We start from the raw sequence: 23868 nt of genomic DNA on the forward strand, positions 1-23868 counted from the left end.
TTTTTCTGTAAACCTAAAACTGTCCTAAAAAAAAGATCTATTACTTAAAAAAAAAGTTCATTAATATGGGTTCTGTTTGCAGTTTATGAAAGAAAGCCATCTTTCAGTTCACTGACTCCCACACCGAGAACAGACTCTAGACAATGCAGAAGGTCTGAATTTGGGCTCCCACAAAGGAATAAGAAATCCACGCCAACTGTCGAAAATGGAATTCCTCCCAAAGAGAAACTAAGGAGCCCTCCAGTTCAGAACACAAGAGGTCACATTTGAAAATTGATCAAAAATGGCATCTTTCTCCTTTAAGACCCATAGACTGAAGTTTAGGAAACAGGTTAATTAGATGAATGTTCCTAGTATGGAACAGAGTCTTTGAGAGATAAAGAGGTAAAAGAGATAACAAATATGAGAGAAGGAGGTGGAGGAGGCAGAGGAGGTGAAGGAGGAGGGGAAAGATGGGGGGGAAACAGGTGACAGGCAGGGAGAGGGGACAAGGAAAACGGGTGGGGAGAGATTCTGCAAGGCTTTCTCCGGACTTGCCCTGGGTTTGCACAGAAATAAGCACCCTGCACAAGTAAGATGTAGTTAGCAATGCAGTTCATTTTTATTAGTTATAAATAAAGTACAAAAAATCCACCGAAAGTGAATCTAAGCATTTACACAATTCCTAATGTCTCCGCCTTTTCATTGGTGCACTATTGCTTTAATATTCATAATAAATATTCTTCTAGCTTTCTGCTATAAAATAGTCTATGTAGCAAAATGTTGCACAGCACAACAGAACAGAACAGCAGGAGGATTACAAAAAAGGACAATCAACACTGAGGATAATCCTTTCACTTACCAGGGGCTACCAAATTACCCCGTGGAGGGCCTGGTGCTATAGGCTCCATAGCTGAGAAAGGAGCCAAATCCAAGGCCAGAGGTGGGGCTGGGCCTGGGGGGGGCGGGGAGAGGGACGGACCAGCCAGGGCAAAGGGCCCCTTCCCACTCTGACCCTGCAGAGCAGCATAAGGCATGTCCGTCCAGGAGCCCTGCCAAGGGGGCAGTATCTGCCAGGCGCGGCAGTGTGGTGGTCATGGGCCCCCGTGGGCCGCTCCACAGGCCGCCTCCAAGCAAAACGAGAAGACAAGCTTCCAGGGTGTAGGCAGAAAGGGAAGCTGGGCAGGCAGCAGGCAGGAAGCCCAGGGAACGGGACCCATAGACCAGCCAGAGCAAAGTTGGGGCTTAGGGGCCTGGCCAGGCAGTGTGGCGAATCCAGGCCTCCGCTTCCTCCCCCATCAGCACCATCGCAGGGGGCCTCATGTGGAGGGTGGAATTTTCCACCAGGCAAAGGCAGTGATATCAAGAGGCAAGGGGGAAGGATGAGCTGGAAAGGAAGGGAAGGAGGAGAGGAGGGAGGAGGCAGACACGCAGAGAGCACAGGAGTGGTCCTCCCATTCCTGGCCAGGGTCTGAGCCTGCTCAGAAGCTCCTCCCGCGTGCATGGACCTCCTCTCTCTCCTTTTGGCTCAAAGGCAACTGGGCTCACTGCTGTGCCAGCCTTTGAGGCCACTGCTTCCCCAAACCCTCCCCCAGCACTTCTCCTTGGGGGCAGTGAGACTGGAGCGCCCACCTCACCCCGTCCTCCACAGCAGCCTCTCCTGCCCACAGCTCCCATGGAGCACTGGCAGAGGGTGAAGGAGGAGATGCTGGGGAGGAGAGACCAGAGTCCAAAATCTGTGTCCCAACCTGTTGTCAAGGGTGATGCCTCAACAACAAAGGCTCCAAGAGATGATAGGACAGGGGTGCCAATCCCAAACACCACGGTTTGGGGCTTATATTCTGCCTCCCCCATTCCCATATCCAACAAGATGTGGACTTCAGCTCATTCTCCAAATGGCCTTGTGAAAGCCATGTCCCATGTCCAGGGATGCGTCCACCTAACCTCCTCTCTGTCACCCACAGGATGTAGCATATAAAAGGACAAAAACCCTTCCGGATCTCTCCTTTGAGCAAATCTGCTGGATAAATCCTCCGTCCACTCTCTTCCTCTCCTTTTCTCTTTCCTTCCCACCTCCCTTTATCCTCTCTCCTCCCCTCTCCTCTCTCCTGAGAGGGTGAGATAGCACAGCGTGGCGGTCTCCCACCGAATCTGGGTTATACTCTATCCGAGTCTGAGGGACCCTAGAGATCCTCCAGCTCACCTCCCTCACCCAGCCCAGAAAACCAAGACTGGGGGAAGCCAAGTGACTTGCTCAAGGTCAGAGGGCGGTTTGCAGCAGAGCTGGTCTGAAAACCCCAGTTAGTCTCATTCTAATAAATCAAGCTTTTTGGCTTTCAGATACTCCTGCTGGCTGTGTCCGAAGGGCCCAATTCTGGAACCAGAGAGATTTGGAGCCCGGGGGGGAAAGAGTGACGTCCAGTGGCCCTTGACTTTCCCCAGAGGATGAAGGCAGGGTGGGTCGAAGTTAAGGGAAGAAGGAAAAACAGGTTAATGATGGGGGTGGGGGGCAGGTAGCAAGTGAAAGGATTACCCCAGTCTGCTGACGAGTGCAAATTATATTTATATATGTGCTAAATACAGTCACTATATTGGAGTTTTTCACTAGATCACAGCATACAGAATCAAAGTTTTGCATTTCGTATGGAATGTATCCAAAAGAGGCCAGCACCACAGTAGGACAGCTTGCAATCACACACCCTGATAGTTTGGACGAAATAAAGTTCGCAGAATTTTATTTTAAATTTTTTTTTTGTATTCGTAGTTGTTTGTCATCGTACCAATGCATGCAAAGCATTCCACTCCCAGGGACAATGCCAAAATGAGGTAATAGGAGTAATAAAAAAAATTAGTATCCTTTCTAAATAAATAAATTATAATTAAAAATGCAAAACAACTATAAAAATAATTAAATAAGAACCCACGATATCTACAAGTTAGTCATAAATTATGATTGTTAAATATAAGGCATTTAAACTCACAAAAACCCTGTAAACTAGCAACGTGCCATGTTTTTTGTTTTTTGTGTTTTTTTTTTTCATTTTTGTTTTTCTATCAGCTGAAATCGCTCTAGCATTTGCTCTACGCGCGCAGGAGATGAAACACGAGGGGGGGACCTGACAGACGTTGCTACAGCCCCACGCGGGGAGTGTTTGTCCCGCCGGCAGGCGGAGGGTTTGGGGGATTTCTTCAAGAAAAAAAAAAAATCTGGTGCTTTTTCTTCACCATTGAAAAAACTGTGCTTGTTCATTAGGCGTAAAGAGTTAAGAATACTTGCACGGAGGCTGGGAACATTTGTAGAAGAGGAGCTTGAGTCCCGCCACAGGTGGTGAGCAAGGGCTTCAGGGCCCGAGGGCGTCCCGGCTAGCGGAGGAGCCCGCGGCCCCCCGACCCCGGCGCCTCTGCCCGCGCCAGCCGGGCTCGTGGCGTTGGTTTCATTGATTGGCGTCCTCGGTGCGCCCGCTGCGGCCAGGGCTGCGGCTAGGAGGCCCAACTGGAATCCTGGGGCAGCTCTCGCCCCAGAAGGCACTCATACGTCTCAGTCAAGAAAGGGTTTGAGTCCCTTGAGTTGAGCAGAAGGAGGACTACCAGGGGTCTTCTCTCCTGGAGGTGGTGGGTGCCAGATGCCGAGCCCCGAGCCCACCTCTTCTCCGCTCTTCCCAGGCTCGCGGACAATTGGCAGGGGGTCTCAGGGGAGCGGAAGCACAACCCTCTCCCGACTCCTCTCCCCGGGATGGCTGCCGGGCTGCCTGCCTAAGGAAGCCGGGAGCTGGGAGGAGCATGAGTCCACTCACCTCCTGTGCCCACCTGCAGGGTACAGGGGCCCCAGAGAGATGGGGAGGAGGGGGGCTTCGGGATCTACCCCCAAAGTCAGCAGCTGACCTCTCCCCCCCGGAAGACCCCCAACCCAGTCAGTGCCTCATGTTAGCCTGGGGCACTCAGGGAGCCTGCAGAGAATCCGGAGGAAGGAGGGCACCACACCCAACTCTTGGCCTGGGAAATAGATGTTGGTGTCCACAGAAAGTCATTTTCAATAGCTCAGTTGGCACCCAGCTCTACTGACTTGAAAGATGTGTCGATGTTAGGGAGGATCAGAGAATGAGTGTTGAAAGGGAATTTAGCGTCCAATCCAACCTCCTTGTGTTACAGCTGAGGAAACTGAGGCCCAGAGAGAGACGGAGAGGGTTTCTAACGTGGCCCACTTTGTCAGTGAAGAGCCAAGACGGGACCCCGGGGCACCAGCTCTCATTCCATCTGGCCTCCTCACTGACTCCCTCTACCTGCTAGCCTTTGAAACCAGCCTCAGAGAGAAGCCGAGACTGAGAGGAGCGTGCCCTTCCCCAGACCACCTTGGCTGCCTCTGCATCAAAGCAGGGTTGGAAGTATTCCCAGCTTCCTGTGGCCACTGGTAACCAGCTTGCTCCAAATCCTGACTCAGAAGTGCTGCCCCCGTTGGTGGGGTCTCCACCACCCTGGAGACAATGTTCACATACCGGAATCACTGAATGGGACAATGTAAGGCTCGTTGATGTTAACCCTGAATCACACTATTCACCATTTTTGCACCTGTTTGTATCTTGGCTCCTCAGCTAGACTGGAAGCTCCTCAAGGCGAGATATTGTCTTCTTTGTCATTGTCTGTCCCAGCACCTCAGTCAAGATTGCCTTAGTCTGAGTAAGATCCTTGAGTAGCCCTCCTACCGGAAGCCACGTCCCCACTCTCTGCCTGCAGGTGTCCAGAGCAGCCATCCTTCCACCTGACAGCTCTGGTTGTCCTGGAAGGTTCTGCCTCAAGCCAAAATCTGCCTCCCAGTCATTTGCCCATTGGTCCTGATTTTACCCTTTGTAGCAGCAGTGCAAACTCAGATTTCCTAAACCTTATGGAACTTCTTCATCTATGTGATAAGTATCTGGTCCTTCTTAGTCTTCTCTTATTGATAGAAGGGCATTGAGAAGGGAGTAGGGGGTGAGGGGAGGGAAGCTTTGAGGGCAGTGCAAATTCGGGAGAGGGGGAGGGGCAAAAGAAGAGAGTGGAATTCCAGCTGAGCTGATGTTTTCCACGTGTGGATAAAGTTGGGTTGGGGTTGGAATTTGGTGGATTTTCCTATCTCCATTCTTCAGTCCTCCCATCTCTGCTCCCTTGGAGGTTCAGAAAAATTGTGTGGTGGTGCAGAAAGACACCTGGGTGGTGTCACTTGGAACCTCCAGGTCTGTCTCTCCTACCACCCCTCATCCCTAAACCTTAAGGAGGTTCCCAGGAGAGAGCATAGGATGCATTGGGCAGATACTGTTAATCCTCACAACATCTAGGTGAGGTAGAGGAAGTGGAAATGGGATGCACTGTTGTTTCTCCCCACTCTAAGGAGAAGGAAACTGAGGCACAGAGAAAGGGACTTGCCCAAGGTTATCAAAGAGTCAGAGAAAGAGCCAGAGGCTAGGGACACAGGACCCCCCAAACCCAGCCAGTGCAGTCTCAGGGCCGGGGCCATCTCGGACGGACGCCAGCAGGATTTGAGACATTCCAAAAGAAGCTGAAGGTCCTCCTCAGGGTCCACAGAGTTTGACCTCAGCCCCTGAGTGCTAGAGGAGAGCACTCTGGCCAAGACCAAGTGTCCATCACCTATGCTATCTTGTCTTCAGCATTGGTTAATTTGTTGCATAGGGAGGCAGTGGCCAAATTGCCTCTTTGTGACAGGGCATGAGCACAGCCGTAAGGAAGAAGCTGGCATGAGGGGCATCCTGGCTCTGAGGGACCTGGGGCGACTCTGGCTAAAGCCAGGGGGATGGCTGGAGCTCAGTAGATGGGCTCCAGAACTGGGGAGCCCTCTTTCAAGACAGAATTTTCCCCTGCACCTACTCAAACTCTGCCTTCCCAACCCCGGCTGAGCCCCTCAGAAGCCCATCTAAGTCCCCTATCTGCTCCATTTCCAGTTCTGCCCTTTCCCAGATGCCCCTCTCCACACTCCATGCACTGTAAACATGAGAAAAACAAAAGCAAAGGAAAACACAAAACCAAAAAACACGAGAACCCCCCCTCCCGCCTCCCAATCTGGGTGAAAAAAATTGGTTTTCACCGTAAACAGAATTTGGCTTTTTTTTTTTCACTTTTGATTCCTTTTTCCTTTTCTCTCCTAAAGGCGGGAAGATTTGGGCTGTCGTTGGTTGGTTCAGTCAGGCACCAAAACAAGAAACTCAATGAGAAATATTTGGTGCGAATTCGGTAATAGCGACATGTCCACCACAAGATGACTAGAGCACCACACACAACATTTTTCTTAAGCTAACATGCTCCGGCTGCCATCCACAGAAATAGCTAGAGACCCCTACATGGTTTCTACGTGGTCGAGAGGTATATATACAATCCTTCAAAGGACAGGATTGAGGGGCCAGTCTATCAGCTAGGACCTTCAGGATCGCATCAAGATTCTCAGCAGCGTGGGCCCCCCCTTCCCACCCCTGCTCCGGGCACGGCCAGCTCCCTCCCTCCCACTCGGCAAGGCGGATGGGGGCAGTCACCATTCTGGATGGGTGGTCCTCCCTCCACCCCCTCCTTTCCCTCAGACACTGATACCACCAACTCCTCTGTCCACAAAATGTGCTTGCAGGCTTATCCTCTACATCAAATGGCTCAGAAGGCAAAGTTTGGCTGCAAGGGCTATGGCCGTGGGGGGACCTGGTGAAGGAAAATGGGGCGTCCACTGGCTAACTCTTCCCTCAGCTGTCAGCTCCCAGCTGTGTCTCAATGTCCACTCGGCAGATGGGGCATTTCTTGCTCATGGCAAGCCACTGGTCCACGCACAGTTGGTGAAAGAGATGCATACAGGGTAGGCGCCTGGAAGAGAGGAAGGAGAGTCAGAGGAATGGTCGGAGGGAAGGGGTCCGGAGCTGTGCCAGGAGCTGAGGGATACAGGCTACTGAGAAGATCAGGAGACTCACACCCAGGACCACTGGGAGATTGGCCAAAGAGGGTCTTGGGAGCCCTGCCATGGAGTGAGGCTGTGGCTGGGATGGGAAGTTGTGACAAGAAGGAGAGCCCCAAGGCCCTCGTCCTCCATGCAGCCCTTTTAGATCAGGCTGAAACAAAGCCATGATTTTGTCTTAGACCCATTCAGGCCAAATAGCACTCTATTTACTCACACTTTGTGTCCACGGGTTCATAGCCATGGGTACCACACATCTAGAATGTTCTACACCCCACCTTCCTAGAACAACCACAAAGCACACTATGGCACACTTGGCACTCTCTGTCTCTCTCTCTCTCTCACACACACACACTCACACGCACACAAACAAGTACCCCCACCCCTGACACACAGTATAGGAGTGATCACCAATACCCAAGAGGGAGTGGAAGAGGCCAGCCTCCTACCTCACATCTTCTCCATCTTCCAGCATAGACAGACAGATTGTGCATTTCTCATCTGTGTCTGACTCCTCCCCCTCTTCCTTCTTGCCCTTGCCATCCTGGGGTCTTCGCTGTGAGAAGCAGAGGAGGAGCTTTCATTACTTGGGGCAGACTCACCGGGTGACCATTGCCTTTCATCCACAGCCTCCCACTCCCTTGCGGCCTCCTGTTCCTTTGAATTAGTCTCTTTAAGTTCCTAAGTAACAGCCAGACTTCTGTGCTCTTCCCTTCTGCCTTCTCTCTGCCTCCTCCCAACCCCTCCTCCCTGCTCAGGATACAAAGGGTTAAAGCCAAGCGAGGAAGAGGCCAAGTGGACTTTACTTTTGTTGTCCCATGTAATTTATGTCACAGGCATAAACTTTATGCTGTCCTAGGAGCATAGCATTTGGAAAGGAATTGGGTACCTGATGAATCAGTTATTTGCAAAATGATGGCTGTGCATAAAGAGTTTCCCCCTTTTTGTTCAACTCATGCTGTTCACTCCTCATTACACCCTTTCCAACCTAGGTCCCTACCTCCAGGCTTCTCCCTCCCCTCTCAGGTGCAGCAGGCTCCATCCATCCACCCATCTATGCAACCATTCTTCCTTCTTTCCTTCCTCCCTCCCTCCCTTCCTTCCTTCCTTTCTTCTTTCCTTCCTTCCACTCACTAATATATATTCATTTATTCATTCATTACTAGATGTAGGCAAAATTCTTCAACCTGGCATTACATCTGTAACTTGTACTACACTCTTATTTTATATTGTTGGATTTCACTCCCTATCCAGAAAGTTCCTCTTATATAGGCACAGTTCCAACATGAGGTTAGACATCATGCAGGCACTCTGTTTAGACTTATTGACTTTAACTGTCCTGTTTTAAATTCTATGATAATTATTTGAATATAGTAGCCACTAAGTAGAAAGTTCCAAGTTCTTAGATGGTGTGGACCGTGGCTCACTCTTCTTTAGGTACTGCCCCACATTTGGCCAAGCACAGGTACACCATTGGTGCTTAATAAATATTCTGGAGAGGAAGGAATGTAATCAGTGAATAAATCAGCCTACCTCTCATGCTCCCATCTCCATGCTATGTGGTGAAAGTCTGACAGTACCCATGGGAAGAAAATTAGCCCTTCTGTCTCCCCTCCAGGGATAAGCAGACTGAAAGATCACTTTACGGAGAAAAATCTATAGTCACTAGATGGAGGCCACCCAGAGAATGACCATGACCTTGAGGCCAGCCCTAGATGCCAAATCTCCTTATACTGATCCTTAGTCCTAAGTTCTGAAGTTCCTTAGTCTGATATAGTCTGAGGAATACTGTAAGCTCGCTAGAAGAGACAAGAAAATCTATGCCTTCTGCTCTCAGCCTCCTTGTGCCCTATACATCCCATTGCAAACCATGCAAGGCTACTACAATAAGTATCCCCTTATCCAGAATCCAGACAACCAGAATTACATCCATAGTCCCACATAATTGTCATGACTTTTGAGTATGAATGGAGTCATGAGGATCTGTCTGCCTAAGAGCCCAGCTGGGGTGGCTAGAGAAGTGGCCTTCTTTTAGTTGGCCCTGCAACAAAAGGGATGTTCTGTAAAAGACACCATTAAGACTCAACTACTTGCCTGTTTTTTTATTGTTTTTTCCCCACTATTATTCATGATTTCCTTTTTATAGCTAATAATTTTAGCTTAATATTCTTACCTTGTTTTACTATGTCTGACCTACAGTTCTTTAAATTATTCTCTTTGAAATTTATCCTATTTCCTATTTTTATTTGTAATCTTTTAGGGCTTCTGCTTTTTCTCTTCTCTTTTCATTATCTATGCAACTTTTAACTATTACTTTTTTCAGCATTTATTTATTTAATATTTATTTTATCCCTCTTTCCCTTACCTTCTGATTTTCATTGACATTCACTTTTCACTTTGATGTTATTGATTTTAATTTTACATGTTGTTTTCATATCTTTTCCTAATTCTTATTCTTTTTATATTTTTCTATTAGACTATATATTTTTCCATGTTTTTTTATTTTGTCCTATCATTACCATTTTAAAATACCCTTTTTGTTTTACATTATTTTACTATCAGTTTAATTTTTTTTCACATTTCGTTTGGGTCCTAGACTTTATAAGCTCTCATTTTTAATTTCTCTTATTCCTTACTTAAAATATTTCTACTCCACTAATTCTTTTTTTATTCTCATAATTTTCTAGCTTGACTCTTTGTCTCATTGGTTCGATCCATTTTCCTTTTTCATTCTTAGTGCTTGGTTTTTTTCCTTATCTCCTCCTGGCCTGTTGAAAGGGTGGTCGGTGACGCACGTGGCCCTGGCGGGAGCAAGCACACCCTAGTCAGGGAAGTAGAAGCTGCTCCCGGCTCCTGAACATGCCTCATTCCCTTCCATGTTCTTCTCCAATAGCTCAAAGCTCTCTCTCCAGAGAATGACAATTTTTTCCATGCAGATGACACCCTTAATTACTGAAATACTGTCATTTCCTCTGTTAACATACTATCCGTTCCTGACACATAATAGTAAATGTTGGTGGAATCACTTAGGGATAAAGCCAGTTCCTCCATGAGGAGTTGCAGAGACTGAGACTCATAATCCTTGATGTTGACACCACTGGCACCTGGGCAAGCCTAGACCAAGTGAGCCCCATCTCAAGGTGAGAGCAGAGCTGTGCTAAGTTGTGTCTATGCATTCGCCCACTGAACCCCCAGAGCACCCCTTATGTAGCACTAATATAGCATTCCCATTTTACATTAAAAAGGGCAGGGAAGGGGCCAGAAAAGCCAAGTAAGTTTTCCAAAGTTGAACAGCTGTGAGTGGTGGTTATGGATGGGATGTCTGCATCACCCCAAATTCATATATTGAAGCCCTAACCCCCAATGTGATGGTGTTAGGAGGTAGAGCCTTTGGGAGGTAACTAGGTTTATATGAGCTCATGAAGATAGAGCCCCCATCATGGGGTTAGTGCCCTTATGAGAAGAAGAAAGGACACCTCCTCTCTCTATCACGTGGAGATGCAGAGAGGAGGCAGCTGTCTGCAAGCCAGGAGGAGAGCCCTCAGCAAGAACCAAATCTGCAGGTGCCTTGATCTTGGACTTCTCAGCCTCCAGAACTGTGAGAAATAAATGTCTGTTGTTTAAGCCTCCCGAGTCCATGGTGTTTTGTTATAGCAGCTTGAATTGACTGAGACAGTAGTAAAACTGAGATTCAAAACTGGCCCTGTCTAACTCCAACACCTAGTGCTCTCCACCATGCACCCCAGGGCCCCATAAGGAGGTAAAGATGGGCTCTGGCTGGACCACGATGAGCATGTTCCTGCTCCAAGTTTCTTAACACTTGTCAAGTTTTTAATTCTTCCAGGAGGGGGGATATTTTTAAATTATTTATTTATTTGGGTTTTTTTGAGCAGAAAGTACAGTGTGTTTCCATATTCCTCCCCCTCCCAAGACACACACAGTTGCCTTTATTATTAACAGCTTACATTAGTGTGGTATGTTTGTTACAATTAGTGAAAGCAATAGAGATCCAGTGTTGTTAACTAAAGTCCGTTAGTTTACATTAGGGTTCATTCTTTGTGTTGTACATTCCATGGGTTGTGACAAATGTACAATGTATGTGTCCACCATTACAGTATCATACAAAATAGTTCAACTGCCCTCAAAGTCCGCTGTGACCCACCTATTGATTCTTCTTTCCCTCCCCCACAGCCTGTTGGCAACAACAGATCTTTTTACTGTCTCTAGTTTTGCCTTTTTCAGAATGCTATATAGTTGGAATCAAACAGCATGTAGCTTTTTCAGGCTGGCTTCTTTCACTTTGCAATATGCATTGAAGTTTCCTCCACATCTTTTAATGGCTTGATAGCTTTTAATGGCTTTTTATCAGGGAATAATATTCCATTGTATAGATGTGCTACAGTTTGTTTATCCATTTGGTTATTGAAGGACATCTTGGTTGCTTCCAAAATTTTTTATTTATTTTAATTTAAAAACTTTTAAATTCAGATTCCTGGGCTTGAATCCTACCCCAGATGGCTGGGCAATCACCCTGCAGAGTCTACCTATATAGCTTAGGGTAGAGGCTGTGAATCTGTGGCTTTAAAAGCTCCCCCGGTGATCCTGATTCTCAGGCAAGATTGGAAACCCCTCCTCTGGAGCCTTAGTTGCCTGTTTGTCCATGTGAGATTGGACTTGGAATTCTTTTCTAAGGCAAATTTTAGCCTGCAGTGCAGGTGTTCCCTTTGCCTGCCTCACTCAGATGCAAACAGTTATATGCCTGTACTCCTAGTTAATATACCCAGTCACAAGTCCATATGCACACACACACATACCTAGCCCTCCTCCTTACTGCTGAGAGGGCCCCCGTTTCTCCTCCTGGCAGAGGCAAGAGAGAAGACCCTGGGAAGGTATTGCAGCTTCAGAACATCTACCCAGAGCAGAGGCTTCTAGATTTTAGACTGTACCACTCTGTGGACATGCAGGCCAAGGTCAATTAGACAACCCACACTCCCCATCCCCCAACTGTGCAGGCTGACCTGCTGGCAGACTCACCTTCTTGTACTTGTGGGGGAAGGTGAACCTCTCAATGGTGTTCTGTACAGCTCCCCGAGTCACATTTCCCAACCTGTCCTCGAGCTGCAGCAGCTCCTGAAAAGAGAAAAATGTGCATGTGTGCCCTGGGCACGTGCGAACACACACATACACACAGTAAGGAAGAGGGGCACTGGGATGCCAGCAGGAAGCATTCACATAGCCATTGGGAAGAACTGGTCTGATGCAGAAAGACCATAGTATCTCTACTCTCTCTCTTTTTCTCTCTTACTCTCAACCCCAAGGCTCCCCTTTGCACCAATGCCCTACCCACCAGCAGGGGAAAGGGAGAGGAGATGATGAACGATGATGGCATCTCCACCAACCCAGTTGGGACCAGGCTGGCAGGAGGATTCCCAGACAGAAGAATATACCTCGTAGCTCTCCCGCACGGCGGAGGTGTGTCTGCTGGGGTTCAGTCCCTGGAGAGCAAGGAAGTGAAGCTGAGGGTAAGGGTAGTTTCGGATTTCATGGACGACCTGTTGGGGAGAAAATGCCTTGGATAGGAATCAAGTCTTGATGAGCCCAGCAACCGATTCTTCCTCCAGCAACGGCCAGTCACCACATCCCTGAGATGCTACAGGCAGAAGTGCTGTCTTTCCCGCTCCTCTGTCCCCCTCCTCATCAAGAACCAAGCTTGTACCAGACCAGCCTCAGAAAGAATAATAAAATCAGGAAAATAAAAGACTAACCTGGTTGGGCATTTATTTCATAGTGGGCTCTGTTCTAAGCCCTTCACAAATTTATTTATTTAATTATCTCATCTGATCTACACTGTGGGTGCAATTACTATTCCCATGATACTGATACTGTAAATGAGACACAAACAGATTAAGTTAGTGGCCAGAGTTATGCAACCAAGTGACAGAACTACTATTTGGAACACAGGCAGTTGGATGGCAGCATCCATTCCTTCCCCTTCTGCTCTGCACTGCCCAGACTAGGGTGGGGCAAGCGAGGGCACAAAATACAAGAGGACACCAAAAGACCCAGGAAGCAAGATAAATAATATTTTAATGTGATATTTAAAAAAATAAAAATTAATGCAAAAAATCCATAATGAACAGTATATCAAAATTTTAAATAGAGACAGGATCTGACCCTGTACTTGCATGGCCCTACCTCACTCGCCTCGCCCTGACCCAGCCTATGAGTCAGAGGGACCCGGTTTCCATCCTAGCTGTTCAGCTTACTCACTGTAGGACTCCGGGCCAGTTCCTTAACCTCTCTGTGCCCGAGTCTGCCGAGTAAAATAGGGATAATACCCTTTCGTGTAGGGTCATTGAGGGGCTTCAATGAGATAATTCACGTAAAGTGCTCAGAACAGCGCCTGGTATACAGTAAGTGCTCAATAAATGTTAGCTTTTGTTCTTAGGAGATGGGGCTTCAGAATGCAAACCATAGAACCTCGGAGCTGCCAAGGACTTCTGAGACTACTCATCATAGGTTCTCATTTTACAAATAAGGAGACTGAGGTGCTGCCTGCCTGGTGGCAGAGGCAAGGGCTGGCAGGGAGGAGTTATGCTTCAGGGCAGCAACGTGAAGAAGCTATCTGGAAATAAGATTTTTAATCAGCCTTTTGCTGCTTTAATGGAGTATCTTCGCCTTCATTCCCTGCAGCCTGCAATGCCAGGAACTCAAAAGCCCCCACACCCCACCGGATCCTCTGCAATCTCAGCACCCCACAGTGAGGAAGTCCTGCCCCCTGCAGAGAGCAGAACTGCATCAGTCGGCCAGCCCGGGGGCTCCCTCTGGGGTCCCTTCTGTTCCTCACACCAGTCCTGGGGGATGGGCGAGGCAGGTGTCTTCTTCCCATTTCACAGGTGAGTGAAGCCAAAGCCCAGGGAGGCACCTGACCCCAAGAAGTTCACTAAACAAGGTCATATGGAGTCCAGGGGCTTCCCTGCCTGCTCTTCACCCTGAGCCTTTTCCCCACAGGCCACAGCCTGCCACTTGGCCCCTTTCCGCCCCTCCAGGGCCCGCCCGGTCCTGTCCACAGTACTAGCTTCAGTCCAGTAGGTTCCCTTTATCTCTCCCCTTCAAGCCAGAGTGGGAAGAGGAGCTGAGAGGGGAGAGTAGCAGTTGATTAGCCTGGGAGAGGGACACAGGGGACAAGGACACAGGAGAGGGGACATGCGGGACAGGGACATGGGGCAGAGGGACCCGGGGGAGCTGCAGACCTCAGCCCACCATGGGCCCCCACCAGGCAGCAAGGAGGCAGTGTCCCGGGGGAGCCCTCCACTCACCATCTGCGTGGAGGAGGAGTTTCGGGGGAAGTGGTGCATTCGAGGAGTCGCTAGGTAATGCTGATAGTGCTGAGGGATGGGCCGCACCTGGAACTGAGCAGGACTCAAGCCGGCGTCCACACTGAGATCCCTGCAGGGACATGGCCACAGTGAACCACAGGTGGTGTGACTCAGCCATCAGGCTGCAGAAGGAACCTCAGGCATCACGCCCATCGAGGAGAATCAGAGTCACAAACTGCCAGGGCTGCAAGGGGCAACCTCACTAGCTCTTCCCCTCTTTATAGTGAAGAAACTGAGGCACAGACGACAAAGGGATCTTGAGGTCTGAAGGAGCTAGAACAGTCTAGGCCCCATAAAACTTCCTGAAACTAGTCACCAAAGTGCCCTCTCACGACAAAGCCCATGCCTGAGAGAAATGCTGAAAGATGGATCGAAACAGAGAAGATCAGAGATACAGAGCAAAGGAAAGACAGCCCAGACAGAGTGGAGTAGGGAACAGAGGGCATACTGTTACCAACTTGAGAAAACAACAGAAAATGAACCTCGACAGCTGTGAGGCAGGAAAAGCTATCCTGGACCCCAGCCCCTGCCACCCACCCGAGAAGTACAGGAAAACTGATTTCACTTAAAAATTAATCAATTAATGCAACTGCAAAGGAACCAGAGCTCCCTGGAAAATGGCTGATTTCAGGTCTGGGGCAGAAAATGTGCAAAATGAGATTGAAACATCTTGTCATAACTGAAAGCAAGAAAGTTATCCAACAAGACCAGGCTCAAGTCAAAAGGATTCAGGAAGCATCCTGAAGAGGCTCCCACTGGCTGGAGTTTGGGCACTTCCCATGTCAGCGAGCATAACTGCAACAGACTGAATGAACCGCGTCAAATAGGTCCAAATCCATGGGGGTGAAGTGATGCTAAAGGACACTGGACCCTTTGAAGGATGCCGGGGAACAAGCTCTTCATTTCGAAAACTAGTAAATAAAGGGAAAGAACTAAGCATTTATCTTGCCTCTCCTCTCTTCACTGTACTTCACAGTAACCAAATAGTTGATGAAGGGAAATTGCATTTATAAAAGTTTTCTAGCTAAGAAATGAATAAAGAGGGATTGAATTATTTGTCACCTTTGCAACCTCTAAAGAAATAAAGGATCCCGGCGAGGATCGTCAATTGCTGCTAACACCACAAAAGGAGAGACACCAGCTTTCTGCTGGAAGACGCACCAGCACCTATGAAGTAGTTTTGCCAAGAAATAAGAGCTGAACCTGAATCTGCTCAAGGCTTGATCTAAGTTCCAGTGTATGGAGAACAATGGAAACTGAGGGACATCTTAAGTGATACCACCATGGTGTAACCACCAAAATCCAGATAAGGGGAAACTCTACTGGAAAACAGCCTGATTTCTGCAACAAAGACATTTTATATATATATATATATATATATTTATATATGAGGGGTATTAAAGGAATTTCTGCTTCCAGCCATGATATATATTTGTTATGATGTATATATATTCCTGTATTTCTTATAGATATTAGCCTGGATCCCTGGAATAACTCCAATGAGTCTGTCATTTGAGAAATGAGCTAAACTCTTGGAGCCAATTGGAAGCAAACTCAGAAATCCTCTACTCCAGCCGCTCGTTTCTGCTGGCCCATCTGTGGCCTGCAGAAGGGCAGCCTTAGTCCTGGGCTAGCTGGTTAGGGCCACCAGGGTTTCTGCCCCATGCCAGGGCTCATTCCATTGACCTACCCCAAGGAAAGGAGTTCCACAAGGCACCCGCCTGTGAGAGAAGCTCCCATGTCAGCATTTACCAGCAGTCTCAGGGAGCCCAGCAAATCCAAAGCAGGGAAGATGTTCAGGGAATTCAACCAAAAGCAAAGTCCCAAGGAACTTGGAACAGAGTCACCCTGAATCCAAGAATGCTGATCGGAGAAGCCAAAGGTGCTTCAGCCCTCAGATGCGTGGGATGACCTGCTGGGGTTGGGTCTGGGTGGCTCTGGGATGCCCCTTTGACCATCTCGTCAGAAAATCCCTTCTTGCGCCCAGGACCCCTGAACAGGGGATGCTCCTCGGACCCTAAAGAAGCCTGGGTGGGGACTTGCCCCGAGAAGACATCAGCCCCTAGAGAGGCAGTGTCTCTTCCTGCTGTTCCCACCAGCCTGTGAGGACCTGGCTGAGTCTGGAAAGGGTCATAGAACTTCCCACAGGCCTGAAGTCCCGGGGTTACCCAGAACGGTGCCCTGGAGACTTCTTGTGGACATAGTCTCAATGCACAGTTTTTGTCAGTTGTGTCTAAACATCAAACTGAGCTTTATTTTCCACTGTCAATGGCCTCGAGGCTTAGTGTGGTCTGGTTGCTATGCAGACCCTTAGATTCTTCCTAGGAAGCTTGCCCCAAAAGGGCATCTTGCACCATCTTGCGGCCTATATCTGGTTCAATTCCTAGAATGACCTAGGACAGAATTCAGTGGTTTCTGATGGTTCTTTAAGCGCAGGGCGGGGGGTGGGGGGAGGGGTTGCTGCCAGACTCTCCCCACCTCCTTCCTCCCAGGGTTCCTTGCAGGGATGGGAGTGGTCCATCCTATCATGCATTTCTGTCATCTAATTTCCAGACTGCACACCTCCTGGCAGAAGAGGCCTCTCTGGAAAAGAGTGGTGGGATGCACTTAGCATGATCACAATGACAAAAAGGCCCTCGTCACCACGAGGCTGGCCCTTGCTGGAGCAGACCTAATTACAAGGCAGGAGAAATTGTTGCTCCTCCTCTGGAAAAGGCTTCCTTCTTAGGAAGCGGAGATGGCACAGGCAGAAACGACCCAGGGGTGGACCCAGATGGACGGGACTCAGGCAGGGCGGGGGCCTCCCAGCATCCCCTGCTGGGACACAGACCAGCCTTTCAGGGCCTCAGTCTTTATGTGTCTGGGGCAAGCGGGGGTCAGGAACGCAGAGTGATTGAAATGAGCGAGAAAGACCAGGAGATTGGGCTGAATAAAGAGAGCTGACAGGGCTAACGCCTGCTCTGCTCCTCCTAGCATCTCCCCAGGAGCACTCTCTCCTATGTCACCTGTCCTGTCCCACTGGCCACGTTGGCCCTTGTTTGTTCGTTCAGATCACTCAGCCCTGTGCAAGGGCCCTGGGTGCTCCGTGGGGGCTGAGTTGAGTTAAATTCCATTGACCTGCCTGCTGAGGGACAGAATTCAGTCCAAACTGCTATTAAATCTTCCACTTTTGAATCTGCTAATGAGAAAAAGGCCGGGCTGAAATTGGCCTGAGCACAATCTATCTTTTTAGGGAGTATGTGGTTTAACAGTGTACCTGAGAGTGGGCTGGAGACAACAGAACATGTTAAAACAACTATTTTCAGCACCTGGAAGTGCCTTTAGCATCAAATCAAGCAGAACTATCCTGCTTTTGAATCATTCCTGGGTGTCCGGTAAGTGACCCTTGACTAAGCCAGTTTGCCCGACGGAATGGCTGAGAAATGACACAACGGCACTCCTATTTCTTTTTAAATAATCCATCCCTTTCCATTGAGGGTTTTTGTTCGTTTTTACATTCTTAAAAAAATTTTTTTGACCTCAAAGTTGCGAGAACAGCACAAAGAGTTTCCAGATACCCTTCACCCAGATTCCCCAAGTGTCAACGTTTCACTATTTTTCTGCATTTCCTTCTCTCTCCATCCATGCATCCATCCACACACACACTTCTCCATGAAGTATTTAAAAATAAGTTGCAGGCATGATGCCCTTGACCTCTGAATGCTTCAGTGGGCTGCAGGTCTTTTTCAAGTGTTTGGGTGTTCGGATCCGACCCCAGTTTAGGTCAGCCCTCTCCTGAGCTAGAATCAGAGAGTCGGATAGGATCAAGCATCTAAAACTAAGCAACGCTGCATCCCAGGCAACAAAGACCTCTGTCCTGAGCGCAGGGGATTGTGGGAGGACTTCACAGGGGCCCGTTACCTACAAAGACATCACAACAAAGCCCTCAACCTCTTTCCCCAGCTTCTCTCCCCAGGCTTTGCCTCCCACCCAGCTGGCTCTGTCTCCATCCGCCTGTGTTTTGCCTCGCTGGCACGCCCTGGCACCTCTTTGTGGGTCTCTCAAGGCCCACCCGCTCCTTCCCTGGCCACCCTAGCTCCTGACATGCTCCTTTCTTCCCTCCTCCCAGGCGGCACTGGTCCCCAGGCCTCACTGAGCTTGGGGAATGTTTTGTATCCCTGCCCCCTCCTTCCTAACAGGACCAGGTGCACTGAGCCCCAGACTGGGCACATGATGGCCCCCAGCCATGTCTGAGCTAATTGCTGGAACCAGGGTGGGTGGGGGCCGTCTGGCCCTGAGGGTGGCTGGGGACAGGGCAAAGGCTGGAGCTTGAGGACCAGATGTCTTGCACCATTCTAGCGAAGGAAACAGGAACTTGACAGATCAGGTAAGACCTCCTCCCTCCCTACTCCCCCAGGGACCCCAAAGACTCACCAGTCGGTGCCCTCAGCCAAATACCTGGGCTGAGGCGTCTGGAGTTGGTGGCTGAAGTCGAAGCTTGGATGGAGGCGGTGGGGGTGGACAGACACACGCTCCTGACTCCGCCTGCACCGGAAGGGAGGAAGGGTCCTTGGCATCAGGGGCTGCCCAGGGCCAGCCCGGCTCCCTGGAGCTCTGAGCAGCCCCAGCCAGCCTGAGCCCACAGCCTACAGAGCTTCATCCCTCTTCCCAAACTCCAAGGAAGCCTCGCAGCTTTCCTGGCCCAGGTCGAAGCCCACCTCCTCCAGGAAGGCCTCCCTGAAAACTCCAGATCATGGTGACCTCCTCCCTCTGACCTCCTACAACACTCATCTTTTGTCCCAGGCACCCCAACCCCTACAGACATGGACACTTAGGGCCTTAGAGATCATGTAGTCCAGCAGTTTGCAAAGTGTGTGCCAAGCAACCCTGGTGGTCCCCAAGCCTCCTTCATGGGATTCATGAGGTCCAACTATTTTTATAATACTACTATGATATCATTTACTTTTTCACTCTCGTTCCCTCACAAGGGAACGGTGGAGTGTTCCAGAAACTATGTGACATGTGATTCTGCAACAGACTGAATGCAGAAGTAGACGTGAGAACACAGCTGTCCTCTATTAAGCCAAGCATTAAAGAGATTTGCAAATATGTAAAAAAACTAACTCTTCTCACTACATTTATATGTAGCTATTCTTTGAAAAAGATACTATTGGTGTTAACATACTTTTGTTATTGTATTTTAAAATCAGTTAATAAATACTTTTTAAATTCTCTGTTTTAATTTCTAATATGGTAAGTACCAATGGTCGTGACCCACATAAACAGAAGCTCACTGTTTCCCTCAATAATTTTTAAGAGTGTAAAGGGTCCTGAGACAAAACTGTTTGAGAACCACTGATCTAGTCCAACTCTCTCTTGACAGCTGAGGAGGATCAGAGAGGTGAAGTGACTTGCCTGGAGTCCCACAGCTACTTCAGACCCATTTGATTAGGGTCGTCTAACTTTACTCTCCACTTGTTTCATAGCTGGTCTCTCCAAGCAGACCGTCCTTTGGTATCGCTTAGGGATGCTGGGTGTTGGAACCAGGTGATCATCAAGCTAGAGGGGACGTGAGGGGTCCCCTAGTCAAATCTCTCACATGGTGCAAAAGTCCATGCGAGCGTCATAGACCACCAGTTACCCAGCCCTTGTCCCTCCACCTGGGTGATGTGACAGAGACACGCTAGCTGTGGAGGGAGTCCGTGTAGGGTCATGATAGCAATCACTGCCTGAAATGAATGCCTCTAAGGGGAGCAAAAGCTGCCTCCTGCGCGGAGACCCAGTTGGTGACTTCGGGCCAGGCCTGGGGGGCTAGAAGCCGGTGTCCTGCCCTAAGCCCCGCCCTCAGCCCTCCTCGCCCCGCCCCCTCCCCAGGCAGCACCCACCTGGGGTGCGAGACGAGCCTGCGGTGCTGGGCTTCCAGGAGCTGCTGCTGCAGGAGGTATTGCTGGTGCAGGGCCTGAGGTAGGAAGGAGGGACCTGTGACGTCCTGGAACTGCAGGGTGGGCAGCGGGGTTAGCGACTGGTGCAGGGCGCTGCTGTGCTGGTGGGCCGGGGCCATGTGGGCGCTGAGGCCAGGCTGCGACTGCACGGGGTGGGCCAGGGGGAAGTCGGGCGCGAGCTGCTGCGGCTGCGGGGGGCCCAGGTGGAAGTGGCGGCAGGAGGTAGCGTGCGGATGCTGAGACCTTTGAAAGGGGGCACCTGGAGAGGCGAAGACAGAGAAAGCTCCATGAGGACCACCGCTGCACCCCAACCCCACAGACCTGTCCCGCCCTGGGGACACCCTGCAGCTGGTGCAACTCAAGCCTTTCATTAGAACACAGAAGTGTCTTCACTTTTATATACACGTGGTCATCTTTAAGGCTGCCAAGTAAGGGCTCTGTGTGTATATGTGTTGGAGGGGGGAGGATTAATTAATAGATAATTAATATTTAATTAATAGATAAGCATCCCTTTTTAAAATTAACATATTTATGAACAGATTTTTAAGGTCTGTGAAGGCATTTTGGCTTTCTTGAATTAGACTCCTCCCATGTAACCTCATTGACTTTAGTATCTTTTTTTTTTTTTTTTTGAGGAAGATTAGCCCTAAGCTAACATCCACTGCCAATCCTCCTCTTTTTGCTGAGGAAGATTGGCCCTGAGCTAACATCTGTGCCCATCTTCCTCTATTTTATATGTAGGATGCCGCCACAGCATGGCTTGATAAGTGATGCATGGATCTGCACCCAGGATCCAAACCAGCGAACCCCGGGCTGCCAAAGCAGAGTATGCAAGCTTAACTGCTATACCACCAGGCCGGCTCCAGGATCTTTTTTAATAGATGCCACCTAGAGAAAACTGAGTCCAGCCTAGCCAAGCTCTGAACTACACTGAAATCTTGGCTAGCCAGGACCCAGGTGTAGGGAGCCCTAATTTCTAGAAAGAAAACAAGCAGAAGTTGTTTTCCATGCAGTTTTAAGAAAAAACTAATCATGCAAAATAGTTTTTATTTAAATAATAATTAAATAATTTGTTAATACTATTATAATCTACTTCAAAGCAAATATTTCCAGGAATAAGCTGGGCTTAGGTGACATTGAATCTAGTCTCCACTACTTTTCTAAATAAAATTGATCTTGATGACAAGAAAGCCTTATAAGTTCTCTGTGAGCAAAGATCCAGCTCTCGGCACTGGAGTCCTTTGATGATGCAAGCAGTCCTTTAATTTCAGCATTTTAGAGAGGCTTGCAGAGACTTCCTGCTAAACATGGCAGGTTCAACACTGTCTGCTCTTTCCCCAACCCCACTGAAATGAGAGCAAAGGAATAAAGAGAAGATAGACAAGGACAGAGAGAACAGGAGAGGTGACATCAGCAGGCAACAGATGTCAACAGATTTTTGGAAGATGGAAAGCAGATGAGGGAATCAGCAGAGCTGAGAAATTGGAAATCAAGTGCCTACTGAAGGGGAGGTCAACAAGAAGTGGACAGATCCTGCGCACGTGCTGGAAGACTCAGGAGGTGAAGGCAGTGGCTACTTTGGAAGGCAGGAGAGAGAGTGAGAACTGAAAGGCTGACTACAAGTCTGTGTAGAAGTAGTTCTGCCCAGGGCTTCTCCCCTTTTCCATCCAGGGCCCTGACCACTGCCCCTCCCTCTTCCTGGCATTTTGCAGGGAAACTGAGCCAGGGAAGCTCCAACAGAGGAGGGTGGGGTGCAGTACCACATACATGGAAATTTGGAAACCCCTGCCCCTTTCGACCACCTGGTTCTGAAAATGCTGCCACCTTATGCCCCTTGCCTGCACCCTCCACAGCCCTGGTCTAGAAACTCTCCAGAAAGAGCTGTATAGATACTTCTGGTTAGGAGTACCCCAATAAAATAGTTGTGGCCCCAAGTGGCCACTCTATAATGAAGCCCATAAATTGAAAAGTACACACACACACACACACACACAGCCTCTGGAAGCTTTTAGTGACCTACTCTTCAGTATGAACAGACAGCCCAAGGGTGACCGGTCTCTTGAGGAAGATTACAAAGTGAAAAGAAAAAGTACCAAACTAAAAGCAAAAGAAAAGAGAAGGAGCTCAGAGGAACAGAGGTAATACAGGGACCAGGAAAATATAAACTTCAAAACACTATAATTAATGTCCTCAGGGAAATAAGATGTTGGATCCATGAAACAACGAGAAGCTCTTTTAAAAGGAGTAATGAGAAATAAGAAAGAGAGCTCTTGGAAGTTCTAAATATGAGGGTTGGAAATTTCCCAGGAGGGAGAGCAAGGACACAGGGAGAAAGGAAATAGGAGAAAAATGATGTCAACAGTGAATGATCCAGTCAGAAGATTCCACATTTGACTAGTAAGAGGGAAAGCACGGAGGATACGATGGGGAGGAAACTATGAAAAAAATTGCAAAAACTATTTCCCAGCACAGAAGGTCTGAATTTCCAGCAAAATAGATGGGAGAAGAACCCTGCACCAAGGCATCTGACTGTGAAATGTCCAAATAGTGGGGGCAGAGAGACGATTCTAACACCTTCCAGAGAGAAAACAAAGAGGGGCCATACAAAGGGCCAGGAAGCAAGACAGCATGAGATTTTTCAAGAACATCATCAGAAACTTGAAAACAGTAGAGTAACTGCCTTCAAGGGACTAAGGGGGAAAAAAAGATTTTCAATCTAGAGTTCTATACCCAGCCAAACTATTAATCAAGGGTGAGAATAGATGAAAGACGTTTTCAAACATTCAGGGACTCAAAAAAATAACCTGCGCAGCACCCTTTCTCAAAAATGTACTGACACAAACCAAGAGAGAGGAACAAAGAACTGGAGGTGATCCCTGAAAGAGGTGGGGTTTCCCATTCAGCTATGCAGGGGCTCTGGCACCATTCAAGGGAACAGGTCGGTGGGCACTCCAAGAGGGTATCTGGGGCCAGGGGATGGAAAATTTGGGATTACCAATAGATTTGGCCACATGAAAATGGTGTTTGAAGGAATTTTACAATTTCATAGAGAATTTGGTAAGAATTTGTAAAAATGTCATAGAAAGCAAGTAATTATTTACCTCCACGAAGAGAAAAAGTTGTGCAAGAAAGTGTAATTTTTATGCACTACTTGGCTCAGCAGTGAACAATATTTATATATTAATAACAAAACAAGCATTAATATTAAACAGAAAAGACATTTAACAGGAAAGACATTTCCTCCATAATAAGAAAATAGACATCAAAGTTGAAAAATCAATAAATGTCAGTATAAGAATGTATTTATAAATTGACTTAGTAGTTTATGTATTTCAGGAAATAAATACCCGAGGGAGAGTTGGAAGTGTCGAGCTTCAGGCAGTAGGATTGTGGTGGGAGAGCAAGGAGCAGACAATCGTGGTTTTACTAAACGTGTCTTATATTGGTGCTATTCGACTTTGTAAATGACGTGCATGTCGTTGATAGATTTTTGTTAAATATTTTAAAGATAAATATTTGCAAAACCAAATGAAAATAAAAAGAATTTCTGACTGCCCTCAAGTGAACCAGAAAAGAATGATCTAGAAGCTTAAGTCCCACAAGTGTGCCTGATAAGTAGGGCCTCTCTGCCTGGTGAATTCTGACTTCAATGAGTCCAGGGGCTGTGGCC

General features: G+C 48.3%; 1 protein-coding gene across 1 annotated transcript in view; it reads right to left on the reverse strand.

Moving 5' to 3' along the window:
• Positions 1-583: 583 nt before the first annotated feature.
• The window catches only part of ARK2C (arkadia (RNF111) C-terminal like ring finger ubiquitin ligase 2C), a 107414-nt gene continuing 84129 nt past the window's right edge, over positions 584-23868 (reverse strand). Inside the window, exons 2-8 of the mRNA XM_044774665.2 lie at positions 20142-20457; positions 18691-18801; positions 14218-14347; positions 12346-12450; positions 11933-12028; positions 7348-7454; positions 584-6810 (exon numbers count right to left, since the gene is read on the reverse strand). Coding sequence (XP_044630600.1) covers positions 6693-6810; positions 7348-7454; positions 11933-12028; positions 12346-12450; positions 14218-14347; positions 18691-18801; positions 20142-20457 — 983 coding nt within the window. The 3' untranslated portion in view covers positions 584-6692. The remainder of the gene's footprint in view (positions 6811-7347; positions 7455-11932; positions 12029-12345; positions 12451-14217; positions 14348-18690; positions 18802-20141; positions 20458-23868) is intronic.

The sequence above is a fragment of the Equus asinus genome, chromosome 7, assembly GCF_041296235.1.
Source record: "Equus asinus isolate D_3611 breed Donkey chromosome 7, EquAss-T2T_v2, whole genome shotgun sequence".
In the NCBI taxonomy this organism is placed as follows: domain Eukaryota; kingdom Metazoa; phylum Chordata; class Mammalia; order Perissodactyla; family Equidae; genus Equus; species Equus asinus.